This window comes from Eublepharis macularius, chromosome 4 (assembly GCF_028583425.1).
Source record: "Eublepharis macularius isolate TG4126 chromosome 4, MPM_Emac_v1.0, whole genome shotgun sequence".
In the NCBI taxonomy this organism is placed as follows: Eukaryota; Metazoa; Chordata; class Lepidosauria; order Squamata; family Eublepharidae; genus Eublepharis; species Eublepharis macularius.
The window spans coordinates 187,092,636-187,113,961 of record NC_072793.1 but is presented as its reverse complement, the minus strand read 5'-3'; the positions used below and the strand labels follow the sequence as shown (position 1 = coordinate 187,113,961).

Below are 21,326 nucleotides of genomic sequence, written 5' to 3'. Positions count from 1 at the left end.
AGTGATATGCATTCTCCACCTGTGTGCGTGTGTGTGTGTGTGTATGATGTGCAGCTGAGTCGCCTCCGACCTATGGCGACCCTATGAATGAAAGACCTCCAAAGCGTCCGATCATTAACAGACTTGCTCAGATCCTGCGAACTGGAGGACGTGGCTTCTTTGATTGAGTCCGGCCCTCTCGTTTTAGGTCTTCCTCTTTTCTTGCTGCCTTCTACTTTTCCTGGCATTATTGACTTTTCCAGAGAATCTTGCCTTTTCGTGATGTGGCCAAAGTACGATAGCCTCATTTTGCCATTTTAGCTTCTAGGGAGAATTCAGGCTTGATTTGATCTGGAACCCACTTATTGGTCTTTTTGGCCTTCCACGGTATCCGCAAAACTCTCCTCCAGCACCACATTTCAAATTTCGTGCTCAACCCCCCCCCACCCCCAATAATAATAAAGCTGCCCTGTTCTGCACCAACTGGAGTCTCTGAGTTGACTTTGAAGGGAGACCTGTGTAGACTGCGTTACAGCAGTCTTTTCTTATACTCGACTTCTCTTCAATTAAGAGCTCGAAACGGTTCGTCTAGTCTAGCCGTGATGCTACCGTGGCATGAATCCAGGTGGCCATACCTGAGGCATCTTCCAGGCCAGTCTGAGTTGGAGGAAGGCCTGTTTTGCAACGACATTTCCGGGCTTCTCTAGCACCAGTGCTGGCCCCAGTATCACTCCTGGGATCCTAACCAAGTCAAACTGGGAGGTCACACAGGACAGTTTCCCTGCGTCATTGGAAGGAGAGGTTTAGGGCCACGCGGGAAGTATTCCTCCTTGACCCACATGACTCTAAAGTTCAGGACGCTGATGCGCTTGTGAACGTCTCCCTTGGATCTCGACTCAACCGGGCCAAGGCAGAAGCGGGCTTGCTCCCACCACAGGAGGAAAGTGTTTGTGGGAAACAGAGTTGGGTGAAAACAAGAGTCCAGGAAGTCAAAATCAGCCCAATGTGATCCAAAAACTCTTGAACGGGAGCCTCCAACGGGTCTTCTTCCGGCATTAAGGAACAAACACAGAGGGTGGGCTGAAAACGGCAGGATCACGTCATGCCCTGCCACCCATCTGGTTAGTCTTCCAGGGGCTGCTGGGCTCTTGCTCTTTTCTGCTGCTACAGACAGACGGACGCGGCTGCCCCTCTGGAACCATGTCAGCAAGTGAGTCTGTGCCCCCCCGGGCCCTTCGCTTCCCCTCCGTTCCAGCTATCGGACTGCCCTTTATAGCTCAAGGGCCTTTCTGAAAATGAAGGAGGCGGTGGAGCTCTTCTGGCCTCCTACTGAAGGCTAGCCCAGTGCAGTGGCTCGAGAGTCAGGCTGCAATCTGGGAGAACCAGGTCCGAATCCCCGCTCTCCCGAGGAAGCCGGCTGAGCGGCCCTGAGCCAGCCACACCCTCTCAGCCTAGCCTACCTCACAAGGGGAGCGTGATGTGAGCCGCCGTGGCTCCCTTGGGGAGAAAGGTGGGGTATAGATGAAGTTCATAAAATAAATAAAAGTACTGACCTTGGGGCCCAGTCTCCCCGGGTAGCCAGGCAGGCCAGGAACACCCAGTTTCCCCTGTGGAAAGAGAGAGGAAGGGAGAGAGAGAAAGAAAGGGAGGGAGGGAAGCTCTTTTGCATGTGGGACTCGAGCCGCACGCCGGGGAGGACCCCTCCCGGCTGGGGAAAGGCAGGCTGGGCCTCCCTCTCCCACAGCCACAGCCAGTTGGGACCTTTCCTTACCTTCTCTCCGACTAACCCGAGGGGGCCTGGATCTCCAGGGGGGCCCGTCCGGCCTTTGGGACCTTCCGGGCCATCCTCACCTCGGGATCCCGGGACACCGACTTCCCCCTGAGCATGGAGAGGAGGCAGAGGGGGTGAAGCAGGAACCAGAAATACCCAAAGAGTGCTGTGGGGGGGGGGGAAGCCCCGGTAGAAGGAGGAGGAGTTTCCCGGGGCGGGGGGGGGAGGAGCAGAGGGGCACACTTACCCGGTCACCTTTCAGCCCCACGTCCCCCTTGAAGCCAGTAAATCCTTCTTCTCCCTGCAGGAAACAGAAACGTTGAGGCCGGGGTGTGTGTGTGTGTGTGTGTTGGGGGGCAGGGTCTCTGGGCCTCCCCCTACCAAACAAGCGCCCGTCTCTGTCCTAGAAGGCAAAGGCACTCAGCAGCTGTAGGGCTTGGCTGCACCTTTCCCCGCGCAAGGGGTGCAGAGACTTGCAAGCGACAATGGCCAGCTTGCTCCCGAGGAACCCTCTGACTCTCCCATGCTTGCTCGTGGCCAGGCAGGCCTTGCTGTGTTCCTCAGGTATAGAAAGGAAGGCAGACTCTTCCTGTGTGTGAAAGACTTGGGGGGGGCATGGCAGAGGCAGCCTGACACCCCCCCCCCCAAAGTACTGCCACGAATCCTCGCTTGAGGACTTGACAGTTTGCAGTAGGTTTGAGAGCGGTAAATATTATCTGCCGGTAAGATCTCCAGAATTACTCCCAAGCAAGGTTTGCACGAGTTACAAATCAGGGGCCCCTTCTCACGACACCCCCCGCCCCCCCTTGAGCGCCAAAGACCCGGATTGGGTCCCCCGTGACCAGTGCATGCAAAACTAAGGAAAGGAGCCCTGCGGCACCTTTGCAGCGGACACGTTTAGCGCCACAGTTTTCGGTGAGGGCAGGAACCCTTTTTGTCAGACACAATATACTTTATGCACAAAGAGAATGAAGGAAAAGAATACGGGGGGGGGAGGGTTGTGTGATTTGCAAAAAATGAGGTCTAAGGGCTAACAAAGGGGGGTGTTGTATGTGTATGGTGTATGTTTGTGCCCTTTCTGGACACAGGACCAGCCCCCCTCCCCCCAGCAGCAAGGAGTGGAGAAGGATGCAAGGGCTGTTGTAGCATGGTGGTTAAGATGCTGGGCTCCAAGCCAGTCCTCTGCTGGTTCGACTCATGCCATGAGCTCAGCAGGTGGCCTTGGGGAAACCCCTCCTCTCAGCTGCGGCTTCCAGCTGAATTGTGGGGATAATAATAGCACTGACTATGTACACCACCCTGAGCAGGAACATAGTATATAACCACAGCTATTATTGTAAGAGCTGCTGTAACATAGTGGTTAAGCAGCTGGTCTGTGAATCGGCACTCTGCTGGTTCGACTCCCGCTCCTGCCATGAGCTCTGCAGGTGGCCCTGGGGAAGCCGCTCAGCCCCAGCTCCCCAGCTGGATTTTGAGGATAATAACACACTGACTTTGTTCATTGCTCTGAGTGGGTCACTCTCATCTGCCCAGAAGGCAGTGTACAAGCACACTGTGATTATGACGCTATTATTAAACTGAGGGACCTTTGAAATGTGAAAAAGTTCTTCCTGTCCGGGTGAGGACAGGAAATCTTGCCCCCTTTCTCTCTTGGCTTTACGAAGTCACTGAGCAGCCAAATCAGACGGTGCCATCATGATGGGGCACAGTCCTGAAGGCGGCTGGAAGGAAGTCCTTTTTTAAAGAAACAGGCGGCATCCAAGGGAGGGAGAGAGAGGCTTCTCTTCTGGAGGGCATCTTGGGACCCCCTCCTTTGACACTCTACCTGCCTCCTCGAGGGAAGGAAAGCGCAGGGCCAGAGCGGCACCAAGACGCTGGCGTGGAAAGTCCCCTCCGATCACAGTCCTGCTAAGCCCGAAGGTGGCAAACGCGCCCTCCTGCCCGTCGAGGGGCCTGCACAGCTGGGGACTTGGCTGCAGGCTCGGTCGGCCCACACAGCAAGAAGGAAAACGGGGTGCCCAGGCTAGATTAAGCCCACAGAGGGGTTCGGTGACGCAGGTCAAACCCCCCAACATACTGGGGGCAAGCAACTCCCTTACAGAAACAGGAGGGAAACCATTCTTGGGTGACTGCAGGGAATTGGCATCTGTGAGGGGCACAGAAAACTGCTAATTTTGTGTGTGTGGGGGGGGGAAGGACGACGGGGAAGAACCACGAATGAAGCAGAGCTCATCTGGCAGCACGCTGCTCCGTCCGCGTACCTCAGTGGTCCAAACTGCAACGTTCTGCCCGTCCTCTTTTTTTCTGACGTATATATCAGGCCTGTCCTCTTTTCAACATGCCCCCCCCCCCACATTATGTCTAGCTGCACTGCAAGTATGTGCAAGTTTGGGAACTGGCATAAACACTCACAATTTAGGGAACGTTGAAATATTTTTATTAGAAACGTTTCCGGCGCCCCAGAAAACACAATGGAGGCTCAGCCAGGTCTGAGGCAGCCCGTGTGGACAGAAGTGGCTCTTGCCAAAAGAAACTTCTGCCTGACCCCCGAGGTGGCCTTTCCCCCCCCCTGCCCAATTCCCTTCCCCCCCCCCAAGGTGCAGCACTTACCTTCTCTCCCTTGTGCCCTTTCAAGCCACGGATGCCATCAACTCCCTGGGGGGGGGGGTGAGAAAGATACAGGGAAGGTTAGTGGGTGGGGGTGGGGTGGGGGGGCTTATATCCTAAAGAAAATAACACCTCCAGTCTTGGTCTCCATCTCTGAGTCCAAATCGTAGCCTGGGGGGTCCCAAAGGGGAGCCCCCCTTGTACCCACAAGGCATTTATGGCATCTATTAAAACCACTTCCCCTCCGAGGCTGAGGCGGCACTTTCAGTCACTCGCTTTTCAAAGAGCTGCACAGGAAGCCAAAATTCAACAGGTGAAATACTGTTGTACAGCTTCTTGTGTAGCTGCACAGAAGCACAGGAGTTGTCCCAGAAAAGAAGAGTTGGCAACTTCTCAAAGCAGGCCCTGATGCCACTCGGTGTCCCAAAGGCCCCTTCCAGGTCTAGCCCTCTTTCCCTCCCCAATTCAGGGATCCAAGCGGTGCAAATTTTGTTCTCCCCCCAGCGAACCCAGGTGTCCAGTGCCGCGCCCCCCTCCCATTTTTAATTGCCAGGCCTCTATGGCCCCCCTCCCTCTGCTTGCCAACCACACCAGAATGTGCTTTCCTGGTGAGAAATGGCACCTCTGTGTAGCACAAGCAAAGAATAATGGGTGACCGGCTCATGCCAAGCTGTGTGTGCCAGTCAGGTGCTTACCTTCCCACCGCGAGGGCCTGGGTAGCCAATCGGGCCTTGAGGCCCAGATGGGCCCTGGAGGGCAGAAAAAAGCAGGGAGGAGACAAGTTTAGAAGCACGCGGGCAACGGAGAATGGGACCAGCTCCCCCCTCCCCAGAACCCTTGCACCCAGCCCCTTGCAAGCTAGTCTTGTAAATGCTGCATGGCAGACAGAAATCCAACTGGGGTAGCTTCCCCCTATCACTTTGCCTCCATGCAAAAAAAAAAAAAATCTGAATTTCTATTGGCTGCCCAGTTGTGAAAAAGGCACCAGAGGTGGACCTCCGGCCCCACCTCTCTCCCATCCTTGCCCCAGGGCTGCTTGGATTTCTCTATCCCTGAAACAAGGGCCCTGTCACAACGCTTGCTGCAGTGTTAGTGTGTGTGAGTGTAAGTGTGTGTGAACGAGGTACCTGTGCAGTGTGTAAGATGCTCTAAATCGGAGGCCCAATTTGCATGGGCTGTGTGCATGTGCTGCCCCCTGGTGGGTAAAGAACGGAAGCGGGCCGGTCTGTTTAGGTGTTCTTTTCTCCTCCGCATCCAGAGGCAATAAACCGCTGAATACCAGAGCCAGGGGGCAACATCTGGGGAAGGTGGCGGCTTCTCTGCTCTGTTCTCGGCCCTCCCGAGTAACTGCCTGGTCACTGTTTCAGGTGGGTAGCCGCGTTGGTCTGTAGTAGAAGAGCAAGACTCCGGTCCAGTGGCACCTTAGAGACCAACTCGATTTCCAGGGTGGGAGCTTTGGAGAATCAGAGCCAAGCTACAAGTGACGAATGACACTTGCCTGGCAAGTGAACAGACTCACGTGTATTCCTCCCAGTTCACTTGCCGTTCACTTTCTCTCCACTTGATCAAGGGGAGCGCAAGTGGAGGGCAAGTGAACAGGAAGGGATACACGTGAGTCTGTTCACTTGCCAGGCAAGTGTCATTCGTCACTTGTAGCTTGGCTCTCAGAGCTCCCACTGTGTGAGGCAGGATGGCTGGACTAGATGGACCTTTACGGGCCTGGTCCCGCAGGGTTCTTGCCTTCTGAGGTTCTCCTGCACCCGGGAGGCTGGAAAGGATCCCTCGCCGGGGCAGGTGATTAAACAGCATGTGTGAATGGGTTCCCTGCCTGCCCCTGCTGCACTTTTTGAAATGCCTTCTTTGTTCCTCTGCAACACCCTCTTCTCCTACAGGGAACCAGATGCGAGGCCAGCGGGGTGTTCGTTCTTGGGACTACAGACTGCCTAGGAAAACTGTCCTGGAACCCATATTCAAAATGTACTTTAGCTGCTGCTGCTTGGGCAATGGCTGGCCATGCATTGTGTGGTCCCTCAGCGCATGGGTGCACAGGCGCTAGAGAAAGATGCGCCTCCATCCACCTGAGCCGAGACTGAAGTTCTAATGATCGGCTGAACCCTGACGGAAGAAACGTCAGGCACTTGGCTGCATTTCAACGAGGCATCCCCTAAAGGTAATACGGGGGCCGGGGACTGGAACACAGAGGCCCTGCCTGGTACACCGGGCCGGCAGGAGCGCTGGCCTCAGCCTCAGATGAAGCAGCTCTTTTGAGGAATAAAACCCCCTGAAGCGGGCTTTCAAAGGGCCAGTCTCGAGCACTGGGAATTGCGCACAGCGCATGAGCCCCGGAGTAGGTGCCTTTGCGAAGTGTGTCGGGTTGTAGGACCTTGGCTGGCTTTTCACTGTCTTGCCTGCATATCTCTGTTGTGGATTGTATTGATTTACACTCTGTAATCCATTTTGAGTCTCAGAGAGAAATGTAGACTGAATAACGTAGATGAACGAACGAACGAACGAACGGAAGCCCCCTAGGAAACACAAGCAGAGGTGGCATCTCCAGAAGAGGCACACATGCCGTTGCACGTGGGCACCTCCCGAGCAGGAGCCACGTTGGCCTCTGTTGCAGCAAGCAGGGCCCAGCGTCTCGTGGCTCCTTCATGGCACACACGTTTATTGGTGTGTCCTGTGACCCTGCAGGCATCTGAGGAAGTCCCTTTAGACCCCGAGAGCCGCACTCGGCTAGCTTGTCTCGGCAGAGTTTTGTGACACCTCCGGAGCCATGCCAGGCCTGGAAAGCACAGGATGCCCCATGCCGTGGCTTGGCGTAGGGCGGGCTGAGTCCGTTCTGATCCGCGAGAGTGAGAACAGGTCCTTGCCAACCCACAAGGGCCGTCCGCAGCACAGGGTCCTTGCCTTCTTCCGCCTCTCCACCTGCGGAGCAGGCCACAAAAACTCTCCCGTTAAAGACGGAGCACCAAGACTGACATCTGGCTCTTTGTCAGGGAAGTCACATTTCTCACCACCACACAGCCTTGCTCCAAAATGTGCTTGTCTGGTTTGGCGGACTATTTAGAACGTGGTTGAGTGGCTGCCAGGGGCAGCAGCGGGCAGCAGCCGCGTGGGGGCCTTGCTGTATTGAACTGCGGCGATGGTGCTCTGCGTGCCCGCCCCACGTCCCAGAAACCCCAGCTAGAGAAAAAGCACCTTCAAAGGCCTGCCACTCACCTGGTTTCCTTTGCTTCCAGGGTGACCTTCTTTCCCAGGGTGGCCCTAAAAGGAATTGATTGCACAGGGACTCAGATTCGGTGGAGAAATGGCCATCGAGAGGCAGCGAAGGGCGGGTCGTTGCTTGTTCAAAGTGGCCCCTAGGCCGGAAACAGCCACTCCCCTCCTGCCTAAGGTGCCTCCCGTCTCCTCCAATGATCCTGCCATGGGGGGCGTAAGAGGTCAAGGGGGGAGTACTTACCGGGGGCCCATCCGAGCCAGGCATCCCCGGCAGGCCAGGTTTCCCACTGGGGCCCTGAGAAGGAAAGAGGGAGGGACACGTCAGGCCAGCAGTGGCCGGGCACCGCCCCCCAGATGCCCCCCCTTGCACCGGGGCTGGGCACGCCTCACCTTTTCCCCAGGAGGCCCCATAGCGCCTTGTGGTCCTGGCAGGCCCTACGAAGAAACCCAGAGGAACGCACAATGTCAGAAGGTCCCAGCTGGCTCCCGGGACAGCCCCTCCCTAGACCCCCCCCCCCCGACACAGTCCTTCAGGGACCCATAAGAACACCAGCAGGCACAAGCTCACTGACCATGCCCGAGGTTTCCCGGTCCCATCCCCAGCATATCTGAGAAAGGACCAATTCCTCGCATGTGGGTCCGTCACCAGCGGTTATAAAGGCGAAGTGAAGCCTCTGTGTTCAGAGGCAGTCTATCCCGAGAGTCCAGATGCTCGGGAGGCAGGGCTGTCTCCTTCATGCCCAGCCAGAAGAGGGCTTCTTGGGGGGTGTCTTGGCCAGCCACTGTGGGAAAAGGGGGCCGGTCCAGATGGCCCCTCGTTGCTCTGACCCACCCGGGCTCTTCTTCTCCGGAAGTTCCCACTTACCTGAGTTCCAGGTGTTCCCTGCTGACCGGGGGGGCCCGGCTCCCCTTGTGGCCCCTGGTTGAAAAAAAACAAGGAATGAGTTCATAAAGCCCAGAGGAGGGTTGGGGGCCACAGGACCCCCAGGAGACTAACTAGCAGAGCCCCCTTGGTGGCCCCACGAGGGCAGAGAGGCAGGGTAAAAATCAGGTTAACAGATAAACAAACAAACTAGGGCTGGTGCAACAGACGGCGATCAGGGGGGGCAGACAGCAGCGACTGAGGAGGGGTCAAAGGGTGGCTTTAGGCCATGGAGCCCCCCTTCCTCAGCCCCCTCCCATCATGCCTAACGGCCCCCCTTGCAGGGCAACGGGAAGGGCTCCTTCTGAAGCAAAGGGTGTGCCCGGATCAGGGCCCTGGCAAGGGTCTTGCGCTGCTTTGCCTGGGGGCACAGCTAGGAGGAGGAGGAGGAGGAGGAGGCGCTCGAAGGGCCAGCATCCTCCGGCGTGAGACAAAACACCGAGCCTGAAGAGGGGACCTTGAAGGCCAGCCAAATGGGTTCCCGGACCTTTGCTCCCCTCCAGTGCTCCTGAATCCCTCCAGGCTGGGGTCTGGGTGAAGTTCAGAGGCTTGGGGCTACCACTTCACGGGGCCAGCCTGGCTTTCTTTTGTTGTATAATAAAAAAAAGGTAACGGGAGTCCCCTGTGCAAACACCGAGTCATTACTGACCCATGGGGGGACGTCGCATCACGATGTTTTCTCGGCAGACTTGTGTTACAGGGTGGTTTGCCATGGCCTTCCCCAGTCATCTACCCTTTACCCCCAGGAAACTGGGGACTCATTTAATCAACCTCGGAAAGATGGAAGGCTGAGTCAACCTTGAGCCGGCTACCTGAACCCGGCTTCCACCAGGATTGAACTCAGGTCATGAGAAGAGCTTGGGCTGCAGTACTGCCGCTTGCCACTCTGCGCCACGGGGTCGACTACTACGGGGCTCTTATTGTATGGAAGGATCCAATATCCAGGGATCTGAAACCGGACTTGGTCTTGTCGTATTTGACTCAATAAAGGTAGCCTCCTCCAGTTTACAAGATCGAGGCGGCCAACAACAAGATGTTTTGGAGGTCATTAATTCAGCGGGTCGCCAAAGGTCAGAGGTGACTTGGTGGTACATAAAACAAACACACATGGAAGGACCAGGCCACCAGAACGTCTCCAGGGGATGCAAATATTTTTCTCCCAGGACACAACTGGGAAGTCACTCCACAGACTCTAATATCAAGAAGGGAGTTGTGGCTACTGAGGAGTGTGGGAAAGGCACTCTGCACATGCTCAGAGGTACGCACAAGCTTGCCTCTTCACAATCATGCTAAACAGCTTTGAAGCAAAAAGAGGTTTTCAGGTGAAATGCTGGGATAGGGGGAACCCTCTGTGACTCCTCCTGAGCAGCGGACACCACAATGGGCTGCCCAGAGAGGTTGTGAACCTTCTTTATAAAGGTCTGGATATCAGATCAGTTTTGGATCACTTGGCCTCAAGCAGAGGACAGAACTAACAATGCGCTTTTAAAAAAAAATAAACGATATAAATCTGATTTCTCTCTAAAAAGCTGTTAGGGTCCCTCTGTGGCTTTGTTTCTACAATGCAAAAATCTCTTTGAAGAAAATGGCAGTGATAAGTCTGGGGGGGGGGGCAACGGCAACTGCTCCCCCAGTACGACACACTCACCAGGTTCCCCTTCGGCCCGTGCGGCCCATCCATGCCACGCACACCCTGCCGAGACACGGACAGACAGAGAGATGTGGCGGTTAATAGCAGAACCAGGAGGCTCCAGCTCCAGGAAATGTCGGGTCTCCTCCCAGGACTTACCGGTGGGCCTGCGATTCCTGGGGGCCCTTTGGGGCCCAGCAAACCTCGGGGGCCCTGGAAAGAGAAAGCAGGCCGTCAGAGCCCAGGCGGGCTGGCTGGGAGGACGGGTTCTTCTCCTACCTAAATGGGCCACGAGTTCATCACCTTGTACAGAAGTGCAGGAAATGAAAGGGAGGGTGGAGAGGGTGGGCCCCCTCCACGCTGTCAAGGTGTGCAAAGGGGTGGGATTCATTTTCCTGCTAGAAGCCCCAGAGAGACCCCTCTGCACGACAGCTCGGGTCTGAGTAAGGCAGAGAGTCCTGCTCGTAAGATCTTAGACCTGAGCTGTCCCACAGGGCTCCTTCCGGCCCAGGGCCACCCTCCTTCTCCGTGCTCAGCATCCCTCCGGGCCGAGCTCTGCTCAGGACACACCAGCCAGACTCCTCGGCAAGACCCTTGGCTGGCGAATGGGCAGAGGCATTGTGCTTCGGGCCCAGCTCTTGCACCTCGTGCTGAGCCCGGCCCGGCCTGAGTTGCAGCAGCCTTTTGGAGAGCTCAAGAGGTGAAGCTACTAGGCAAGAGTCAAGCATCAGGGCGGCATCGGGGTCACGGGGCAAAAAGCCCCTCTCTCAAACAAAGGGGGGGGCCGTTCATCACGCGAGCCCTTTGCCTGGTACGGCCCAGGGACTCGGGACGATCTCCTTGGATGCTCCTGGGAGAAAAAAATGAAATCATGCCCTTGGGTCATGGTTGACTTACGGTGACCCCTGCTGGGGTTTTCCTGGTAAGAGACTAACAGAGGAGGTTTGCCATTGCCTGCCTCTGCAACCCTGGTCTTCGCTGGAGGTCTCCCATCCAATTACTAACCAACGCCGACCCTGCTTAGCTTCTGAGATGTGACGAGATCGGGCTCTCCAGGCACCAAATCCGTGGAGTTTTCATAGGCTGGGGGCTGTGCGCAAAGCCCTGGTGCCGCGGCTGACCCATAAGCGGCACCATATTTCCCAGAATCCCTTGCAGACACTGAAGGTGCCACGGCACCTACCGGTTCTCCAGGAAGCCCGCGTGGTCCCACTTCTCCATCGTCTCCCTGCAGGCAAAGAAAGGACCCCAGGGTCACACGGGAGCCCACCTGGTGGGGGGTTCCGCTCAGAGGGATGCCCCCCTGCCATGCCACGCCCTCTGCCTGCTGTGGCACTTTGCTTCTGACCCTGAAAACTTCCATTTTTCGTGTTTGGAGGGGGGGGGGGGAACCTGGCTTCTACTTCGCAAGGCTGTGGCGATAAACTTGGAAGTATCGTGAACCAGGTGGGGCCCCCTGGCCTGGTTTCCATGGGCTGGGGGGGGGGCAGTGTCCCTGAACCTTTTTTGCTGTCGATGGTGAACAGGGTGAGCTGAACGGATTATCCAAAGCTAGCAGATGAACACATTCTTTATCATTTGCATAACCCAAACATGGCTCCGTGGGGCTCAGCTGCCAAATTTTGACACTCTTTCCTAGCACAAATTACTTTTTATTTTACTTCATTTACACACTGCGTTTCTCCCCAACGGGGACCCAAAGTGGCCTCCAGCCTTCTCCCCTCCTCCATTTTATCCTCAAAACAACCCTGTGAGGAAGGTTAGGCTGAGAGCATGCGACTAGCCCAAGGTCGCCCAGCAAGCTTGAGGGGCAGGCGTGGACTCGAACCCGGGTTTGACACACTAACCACTACACCATGCTGTCCAAGTACCCCCAGTTCTAATATTAGGAGGGAATACTGCTATTAATAAATAAGAAGCAGTACTTTATTCACTGCTCATGTTGTTAATGTAAGCCAGCGATACTCCCTCAGTGGCCTGGGAGCCCCATGTGGCTCTCTGACATGTCACACGTGGCTCTTCTGGGCACAATTCCTGAAAGCGTCACCCAGTCCGTGTTCCAGGAAAGTGAGCGGGGCCAGTACCAAGTAGGGCCAGTACCAAGTTGGCGAGAGTTCGCCACCTCGAAGGAGCCACCCCTGGAGGGGCTGGAGAACATACAAGCGGCCAGCCTCATGGCGGGGGCGGAAGGAAAAGACGTGTCCTCTCCAACAACCGTCCCCCCTTCTCTGCCACCTCCACTGGCCACAGAGAAGACAGAGTAGAACCGCCACCTTTGAAAAGAGCAAGCTTTTCACAGCAGGGTGGGAGCAATTCAATTATTCCCCTTTCTCCGTGGCCAGCGTGGTCTCCTACGGGAGCCAAGGCAAACTTGATCTCTGGCCCGGTGGGGTGGCACACTGGATCTGGTGGACTGGCATGGCTCTTTTGGTTGATGGTGACTGCGCACGCAGCTTTTTGTCAGCCGCGGACTGAGCACCGCGGGCGTGGGCCCTTCTGAAGCAGGCCGGTGCTCTGTCGTCTCTGACTGATCCCTGGGAACGTTCCTGCAGCCCACCGGGAGTCAGAAAGTCCCTCCCTGGCATAAATCCACCTCTCCTGCAACCTGTCCAGCTGGCATCAGGCCAGCTGCCCACTCTCAGCCTCACCCAGGCCCCCTTGCCACATGGAAACAAGAAGTCGGGTTGCCAGTTCTGGGTTGAGAAATTCCTGGAGATTTGGGGGGGGGGTGGGCCTGGGGAGAGCAGGCTTTGGGGGGGGGACCTTAGCAGGGTCTAATGCCATGGACTCCACTCTCCCAAGCAGTCATTTTCTCCAGGGAAACTGATCTCTATGGCCTGGGGATCACTTGTCAGGCTGGGAGATCTCCAGCCCCCACCTGAAAGAAGAAGCCCGGCCCACTACTCTCGGGCTGGTTGCAAGGACTGTGCCCCCGAGGACACCTCTCTGCGCCCACTAAAGCGCCGTGCCGCAGCTAGAGAGGGGGCTGCCAGCACTCCCTGCCCTCCGCTGGCTCCCCCCGCCCCCCATCCCATCCATCGCCAGTACTGACCCTCTCACCGTCTTCGCCGTGGGGGCCGTGGGGGCCTTGTGAGCCGGAGTCACCCTGGTGTGGAGGGGGAGAGAAAGAAAGTCCGTGAGGAGCCTGGGCTGGCTAGCCCCCTTGCCCCCTCTCCGCTGCAAACTTGGCCCCACAACTCCACCCCCTTTCTGGGATCTCTGGGAACTGTAGATCTGGAGGGGGTGGGGGGGATGGGGCTCAGGTCTCTGCCTGTGCTTTGAGCAGCGGCAGAAATTTCAACAGGTGCATGCAATAAGGAGGGGACGCTTCGCCAGCTGAATTTCCGCTTCAGGCGCGGGAGGCCAAACAGCGGAGAGGACGTTGGCAGCTCTAGCCAAAGGCCACGATTCCCTGGGGGAAGCGCCGAGAACGAATCCAGGTTAAAACCAGCCTGAGTCTGTCTTGAAGAAGTGGCGAGGGAGAGAGGGAGAGAGAGAGGGAGGATGCCTGGGGGGTTGTGGGGAGGAGGCCCTGCAGAGGTATGGGGAGGGCTGCCGATGTGACCAGAGTGGCGTTGTGCCAGCTGGGGGCCCACAAGGTGAAGCAGGCACAGAGCTGGCTGCGAATGCAGGTTAGTCTACACACACACGCCAGCGTGCATGTGCGTGCACAAGAGGCGTTTGGGGCAAAGGCTCCAGGGCCCCTGACTTGGTGTTCACGGGGTGTGGCACAGGAGGCCGAAGACACGGCTGTGTTGCCAGTCCACTGCTAGAACAGGCAGTGCACACACACAGAGAGAGAGACACACACACACATCATATTTCAGGATTATTGTAGTGTGTGTGGGGGGTGTTACTGGGGTCTGCCCTCCACCCCTCACATTGTGGCCAGCACCCACTCCCCCTGCCCCACACTTACCCGATGTCCCTTTTCCCCGGGCAGGCCCGGGAGCCCGTCGAAGCCACGGTCGCCCTGCAGAGAAATGCCTTTGAGCTCGGGAGGACGGCTCTCCCCACGAGAGGAAGGCAGGGCGCCCGATCCCATGACACTCTCCGCCCCCCACTTTGCCACGGAGTCCCCCAAAGCCCTAGCCGAGCAGACGCCAGGCTTGGGTTCGGGAGTTGCCACCTCACCTTAGTGCCAGATTCTCCAGGCATGCCCCGGGCCCCATCAGCTCCAGCACGACCCTGGTGAGGGGGGAGGAGACAGACAGGATGAGAGGGAGCCCAAGCCCTCTGCCTCAGGCCGTCCCGCCACACGCGGGCCTCAGTCCCACAAAGCTACTTACCCGGCGTCCCGGCTTCCCTGGTGGGCCAGTCAGCCCGTGGGGTCCCCGCGGCCCCTAGAGAGTGAGGGAGAGAGAGACAGAGTCTCATTTGGGAGCCTCAGCCCTGGCTCCCCACTCCTGAAGTGGTGGGGCAGGGAAAAGGGGGTCGCAGGAGGGCAGCACAGGGCACAGCCCCGGACTCTCAGCTGCAGGGCTCGGTTTCAAAGGGAGAGGCGCTGGGGCTCAGAAGCCGTGCCCTGAATCTCAGCGGCATCTGGGCAGAACGGCAGAGCAGGAGGGGCAGATTCTGGGCCAGCGCCAGGGTGGGACAGTGGTGGCCGCAGCCAAGGATCCGGTTACCTGCGGGCCAAAGTCTCCTGGCTCACCCTTTAAGCCGGGGCTGCCGGGTTGCCCCTGGAAGAGAAACGCACGTTGGTCACCTCCGAAGCCTCGGCCCCCTCCCCACGCCAGCTCTGGAGATGGAAGCCACGACCAGCCCCAGCCTGGCACCATGCCACAATCAGCAGTGGCGCCAAGGAAACGAGAATTGGGGGGGGCGCTCAACACCCCCCCTCAATGCACCAGGGCACTTCTGGGCTTGTTGGCGATGCACAAAGTCGGGGGGGGGGTCTTTTTCCAGAATGCCCCCCTCCCCCACTTCCCCATCAGGGCTGGGCTTCTCCGTGGCCTTCCCTATCGAATGTGAAGCCACAGAACAGCAGGAACGTGGCTTGACCCTCTGGACAAAGTAGATCCCCCGTCTGCCGGGGCTTCGTTTCCTTTTCCAGGATTAGGGAAGGGGGAGCGCAGCCCCCCTCGGCAGCAGAGGTCCCCAGCAGGGATTCTTAGGCTACGGCCCACCCTGCGCCTTCAGAGGGGCCACAGATCTCGGGGAGTGAGCTCCCTGCAGGGCCAGAGGCTTTTCCAGAAAGCAACACCCCTTCTGCACTCCATGCCAAGAGGAAAGGGCGGGGAAGTCTGGCTGCTGGGGCCGGACTGGACATGCGCACCCTCCACCACAGACACATAATGGCAGTCAAGAAGATGCCGCTCTTCGTGGCCACGCCCGGCACATTCAGGGCAGCTGCAGCGAAGTGCAGAAGGAGCAGCAGTTGAATAAGGCAGCTTTGGGGGGCAATTGTTTTTAAGAGAACCGAAAGCTGTTTGAGAGAGAGTTCACAACACCCCCCTCCACACATGCGCAGGTGTCAAAGCTTCTGCCACCCCCACCTACAAATGCATCCCCCCCCCTCTTTGAACCCCAGGATGCCTCCATGCAAGACCGCCCCACTGATCAGCCCCCCCCAAACAAAATACCCACCAAGGGCCCAGTGCGGCCAGTATATCCCATCGGTCCGGGGGAGCCACGCAAGGCCAGCTGCAAAGAAGAGGAAGGGGCGATCCATTAGTCACATACAGTGGAGACCCCAGGAAGACCCCCATGGAGTGAGAAGAAGAGGAGGGGTTCCCCAGGGAAAAGCCCTTCACCCAAAGAAGCCCCCACCGGGGCAGGAAGGCCTTCCGTTCATACTGCAATCGTCACTCTTCTAACCTCCACTCCATACAATTCCCCCTGCAGATCTCCTTCCCTCTTATTTACCCATTTCCCCCCTTCCTCCTATCCTGCCCCTGCCTCCTCCCCTCCTTCTATGCCCCCTGTGGCCCTCCCCCAATCTCGCCCCAGCTCTCAGAAGCCCTCTTTACTCCGCTGCCCTTCTTTTTACTCTTGCCCCCCCCCATTCGTTCCCCCGTCTTGTCCTGCTCCTCTTCTTATGTGCCCCACTGCCCCTGGCCTAGGCTGACCCCCCCCCTTTGGGCAACCCTGGTGAGGGCTTTTAAGGTTGTGATAGCAACAGGAACCCTGGGGTGAATGGGTGGGGGGGGAGTAAAACACGGGAGTTTTTCAGTGGGGCAGGAAGGAAGGAAGATTAGATAGACTGCATCAGTTTTGCAAGATCTTGCAGGAGTCCACCTTCCCACCATCCAAGTGTAAAAAAAAAGGGGGGGGGATCCACTTGAGACTTCTGAGTGGAAACTTACTACTTAGGTGTCACTGTGTGTCTTTGGTGCCCGCCCATGAAGCTAGTCACTCTTGCAATCTGTTGTTTCTGTGAACATTTCTGTAAGCAGCTCCTTGCTTTACGATAGAAGTCGGTCAATGTAATGACCCGGCAATGACCCCGGGGGAAACTGCCCTTCCTCTGGTAAAGGAGCAGATTTGGTGACCTGGCCAGGTGGCGTGATTGGCCCCTGTGCAGGGGGGCAAAGCTACTGGGTGTGGTGCTACCCTGAAGGAGAGCTTTGACAGGGAACACGGCGCTTGGTAGGCAACTGTGGTTTTGAACTAAGTACGCCTACCGGGCAATTATATCAACCTCAAAGTCTGCAGCATTTCTAGACCAAGTTAAGAGCTGGGAGGTCTGGAGGTCTGGAGAGGCCTGCAAGAGCAGTGAGGATTCTGTCCTAGAGAGGAAACTTGCTAGGTTTAAGATGGCAGCCCTCCCCCTCCCCTCCCCGCCACCGCCGGGCTGCCTCTTTGTGAAATTGTGCCAGTGCAGGAAGTGCACCTTCTCTGGTGTGCTGAACTGCAAAGCGAACCCGGGGGGGGGGGGGGGGGGCTTTGTCCTAAATGAAAGAGGTCGTGTCTGCACGACAGATGAAGTTTCCGATTTCGGCAAGTCCTGTGAGGGGCTGAATGGCAGCCTAATAAACAAGGAGACGCCACAGACGCTAAGCGAGTCTCGCGCTGGATTCATTTTGCCAGAGCAGGCCAGGTTGCATTGTCAAGCGATCTAAGACACGGATAGGGAATGGAGACGGCGAGAAGAGCGGAAAGCAATTTATTCACGGGGGTCAAGAATGCTTGTGGCAAAAACTGGGAAATGTGGGAACTAGTCCAGAAGGGAGAGAACGGGTGCAGGAAATCAGAGGGCACGGGGGGGGGGGGAGGGAGAGCGTGTCCCCGTAAATGGCCACCATCAAAAACGGGATAAAGCCATGAGCGGCTTCCTTGGGGATTCCAGGGAAAATCAGCAGGGAGCAGCGCAGGAATGGGGTCCCCCCGGGAAATATCTGGCCCTCAAAAGAACTGCCAATGTTTCGAATACGAAAACAGGGGCCATCGTCTTCCTCTCGATTTGTGTGTGGGAGGCATTTTACCAATAGTATTTATGCACAAGTGTTGGGATTTCTTTTTCGTTTCTAAAGCTTTTTAAAACAGCCGTTCTAGGCAAGGGAGATTCTTCTTCTAGACCTAGGGCACTTCCTGGCCATGGGGGAGAGGCGGAGGGGGCAACCAGTGTGTGGGGGGGGCTGGGGGGGGTGTCCCATCACTGGCCCAAAGAGAGATTCGGGAAGCTTCACTTTAGCTGGGACTTTTCATTTTAAACGTCAGCGCAAGAAATCAAACCAAGCAGCAGAGTTGCTGGAGGAGGCAGAAAAGAGTCGGGGGGGGGGGCGGCTTTATTCCCCTCCCCCACCCTCCCCATCCCACCCCAAGCCAGACTCACACGGGCTTGCTGTAAGATGGCCTGGGCCTGGGCTTCTTGTGCGGAGACAACAGGCCCCTTGTCCCCACCGCTGCTCCCAAAGCGGAACTGGAGGAAGAAGGAGAAAGCGTCAGGACCCGCTAGGAAGAGCCCCTTCAGGTCACATTCCCTCCCACCCCATCCGCTTTGCATGCAGTGCTGGTGGTCTTTGCAGTGCGGCCCACACAAGCAGGGGGACCCCTCGAGCAACTCTCGGTGTGTTTCAGCCCCTCGAGGAGCCCGCGGGGATTCCAGGTGGGAGACCCAGCGCGGCACCCCCATCGCGAGCCGAACTCCTGGTCTTTGTGAGATGCCATCCTCGGAAACTGCCTTTGACCAGCTCAGACCCTTGGCCCTCCTTGTAACTCAGTACTGGCGGGCAACAGATCTCTGGGGATCTCTTAAACCCAGGTGCTGCCCTGCACTGAACCCAGGACGTCCTGTGGGCAAAGCCCCAGGCCCTTCCCAAACGACTTCCCGGCATCACTGTATGAGAGCATCGCACGGAGAAGCAACCAATGAGGTCCTCTTTGGAAGCCCTGCTCTTCGTGGCCCTGCCCGTGGGGGCGAGGCAGATGGAAACCAGAGACAGGGCTTTCCTGGTGGTGGCGCCCCACCTTCACGTTTGACACTTTCCTTGCCAAGGCAGGAGGAAGCCGGACCCTGGCAGCCGTTGGACCTGCTGGGAGCTCCCTTTGGAGACAGAATATGCCTCTGCTTTCATTCTCGGTCAAGCCGCTGGGCAGCTGAACAGCACTCAGCTGACTGGCCTGGCCCATCCGCCGCTCAACATACCGTGCATGCGGGCCGGTTCACATTTTACGGAGCCCACAGATGTGGACTCAAAGGGTTCCCTGCTAGGAATTCCCAGGCATATGCAAATTCGGGACTGTGACATGTGAAGAAGAAGGGCATCAAGCTCCCCTCGGACCCTTTTAAAAGAGCCCCACCGAGCCACCATTTGCCCCACTGGAGAAACTCACAAGCCCTGATGTGGCTGCTGTAAAGTCTGCCCGACGGAGCAAATAATGGCTCCGCGGGGCTGTTTCAGGTCAAGAAAATGATGTGGGAGGGGATGGCGGAAGCCCCTTCTCCTCCAGTGCCAGTCACAAGCCAAAGGTGGTCGGACATGCCTGGGCACTGAGTTCCCCAAACAGACCTCCACCCAAAGTCACACGCCTGCTCCGTAGATTTGTAACGTGTGGATCAGTTCCCAAAAGCATCGTTGTCTGTCCCCGATGGCTGCCTCAAGGCCAACTAACCCAGGGCCTGCCAACAGCCACACCCTCAAGGGTCACAGAATTATATGGCTGGAAGGGACCTCTACGGTCATCTAGTCCAACCCCCTGCACAATGCAGGAACTTCACAACTATCTCCCCTCCCCCCACACCCCCAATGACCCATGCCCAGAAGACAGCCAAACCCCCTCCAGGAACCCTGGCCAAACTGGCCTGGGGAAAATTGCTTCCTGACCCCAAGGTGGCAATTAACTTTACCCTGGGCATGCACAAAGGGGCCATGAGAACTGAGCCCTGATGCAGCCCTTCCTGCCCTCCCCCTCGCGATCTGCCCAAGTTCTCAGAACCAGCATTGCTGTCCGATGGCCATCTGCTTAAAAACCTCCAAAGAAGGAGAGCCTGCCACCTCCCGAGGAAGCCTGTTCCACTGAGGGACCGCTCCAACAGTCAGGAATTTCTTCTAATGTTTAGCCGAAAACTCTTTTGATTTAATTTCAACTCGTTGGTTCTGGTCTGGTCTTCTGGGGCAGCAGCAAACAACTCCGTACCAACCTCTATATGATAGGCCTTCAAGTCCTTGAAGATGGTTATCATAGCCTTCCTCCACACATTTTCCACCCAAGATGCACTTGCATTCGCCTGCAATGCCCCCCCGTTATTTAGACTGGCCAAGCCAGATAGTCTCTGTGCAGGTGAAGCAAAGCAGAGACACAAATCCGAGCCAGTTCCAGACTCACCGGAAGCATCATGGAGGTCCCGGGGGGTCCAGGGACACCGTCCGAGCCAGGGATACCGTGGCGCCCAGGGGGCCCCTGTAACAAGGGGGAGATGGATGAATGGGGTATGCAGTGCGCTCCGGAGCGTCTTTGCAAGCATGTGAAAGCAAGCATACAAAAAGGAGGCACAGAGAAAGGAGCACAGACTGAACACAAAGCAACACCTCCAGTCCACCCTGGTGGCCCACGGGAGGCAGCAGTTTGTGAGCAAGCGGCGCTTTATGAGGCTGCTTTAGGCAGAGACAGCCAGGGCGAGACCGTGGGACCTACTTCCTGATCCTTTCATCGGGAGATGCTGCCGGGTTTCGAACCCGTGACCTTCTGCATGCCAAGCAGGTGCTTTGCCACCAAGCCACGGCCCCTCCCAAAGAGGGAGTCTCTCTTGTGTGTCCTGGCATCAGGAAAGAGCCGTGCCCGGTTTCACCCACCCCGTGCCACTGCTGTGCTCTGTGCTGCCGCTGGCGCTACTCACCCTCTCGCCAGTGTCGCCGGGCGGTCCAGGTGGCCCCTGCGTGCCTGGGGGCCCACTGATACCCTGCGGGGAGAAGAAACAGGAGCTCTCCGAGGCGCTCTTTGGGGACAGGCGGCGGGCTTCATGCCTCGCCAGGCCCCTTGCCCTCCCCCCGGCCATGGCACAGCCCCCAGATTCTTACCGGAGGGCCTTCTTTGCCAGGAGGGCCTTCCACCAACATCCCCTGCGAGGAAAGTGAGAGAAAGACACATACGGAAAAGTTACAAAGCCAAGACTGGCAGCCTCCTCCTCCTCCAGCTACAGGCCCCGAAGAATATTCTCTCTCTCTGTCTCTCTCTGTAACTCCTCATGAAAGAGACTGTTGTTTGTGCCCCCCAGAGGGAAAAGGTTGGGCTTTCAGGACTATCCCGAGATAAGCGCTCTGAGCATTTCCACAAGGAATCCCAGGGTGTCTGAGCCACGCCGAGTATCTTGGGGTCATTCGCAGGTCCCTGTGCCTTTCCAGAGGACTTTGACTGCTGCCCAGCAGAGGTAGCAGAGCAAGCAAGAGGGTCGGCAGCTTCCATCTCAGCCCCCTCCCCCCCCCATATACCCCAAGCCAGGCTTTTATCTCAGCATAATGATGGATGGTGCAAACCAGCTCTCCAAAGATGCACGGAGGTGCAGAAATAGCTTGAGAGCCAGCACAGTGCAGTGGTTGATTATTATTATTATTATTATTATTATTATTATTTCAATTTATATACCGCCCTTCAGGACAACTTAATGCCACACTCAGAGCACATTATGTTATTATTATCCCCACAACAATCACCCTGTGAGGTGGGGTGGGGCTGAGAGAGCTCTGAGAGAGCTGTGACTGCTCCAAGGTCACCCAGCTGGCTTCAAGCGGAGGAGTGGGGAATCAGACCCG

At 57.1% G+C, this 21,326-nt stretch overlaps 1 protein-coding gene across 1 annotated transcript in view; it reads right to left on the bottom strand.

Annotated features, from left to right (window-relative positions):
* Positions 1-21,326, bottom strand: part of COL11A2 (collagen type XI alpha 2 chain) — a 66,181-nt gene that overhangs the window by 25,991 nt on the left and 18,864 nt on the right. Inside the window, exons 8-29 of the mRNA XM_054976785.1 lie at positions 20,595-20,636; positions 20,414-20,476; positions 19,903-19,977; positions 17,909-17,995; positions 15,721-15,777; positions 14,760-14,813; positions 14,421-14,474; positions 14,266-14,319; positions 14,051-14,104; positions 13,184-13,237; positions 11,315-11,359; positions 10,291-10,344; positions 10,150-10,194; positions 8,445-8,498; positions 7,970-8,014; positions 7,821-7,874; positions 7,580-7,624; positions 5,053-5,106; positions 4,361-4,405; positions 1,998-2,051; positions 1,751-1,858; positions 1,533-1,586 (exon numbers count right to left, since the gene is read on the bottom strand). Coding sequence (XP_054832760.1) covers positions 1,533-1,586; positions 1,751-1,858; positions 1,998-2,051; positions 4,361-4,405; positions 5,053-5,106; positions 7,580-7,624; positions 7,821-7,874; positions 7,970-8,014; positions 8,445-8,498; positions 10,150-10,194; positions 10,291-10,344; positions 11,315-11,359; positions 13,184-13,237; positions 14,051-14,104; positions 14,266-14,319; positions 14,421-14,474; positions 14,760-14,813; positions 15,721-15,777; positions 17,909-17,995; positions 19,903-19,977; positions 20,414-20,476; positions 20,595-20,636 — 1,251 coding nt within the window. The remainder of the gene's footprint in view (positions 1-1,532; positions 1,587-1,750; positions 1,859-1,997; positions 2,052-4,360; positions 4,406-5,052; positions 5,107-7,579; positions 7,625-7,820; positions 7,875-7,969; positions 8,015-8,444; positions 8,499-10,149; positions 10,195-10,290; positions 10,345-11,314; positions 11,360-13,183; positions 13,238-14,050; positions 14,105-14,265; positions 14,320-14,420; positions 14,475-14,759; positions 14,814-15,720; positions 15,778-17,908; positions 17,996-19,902; positions 19,978-20,413; positions 20,477-20,594; positions 20,637-21,326) is intronic.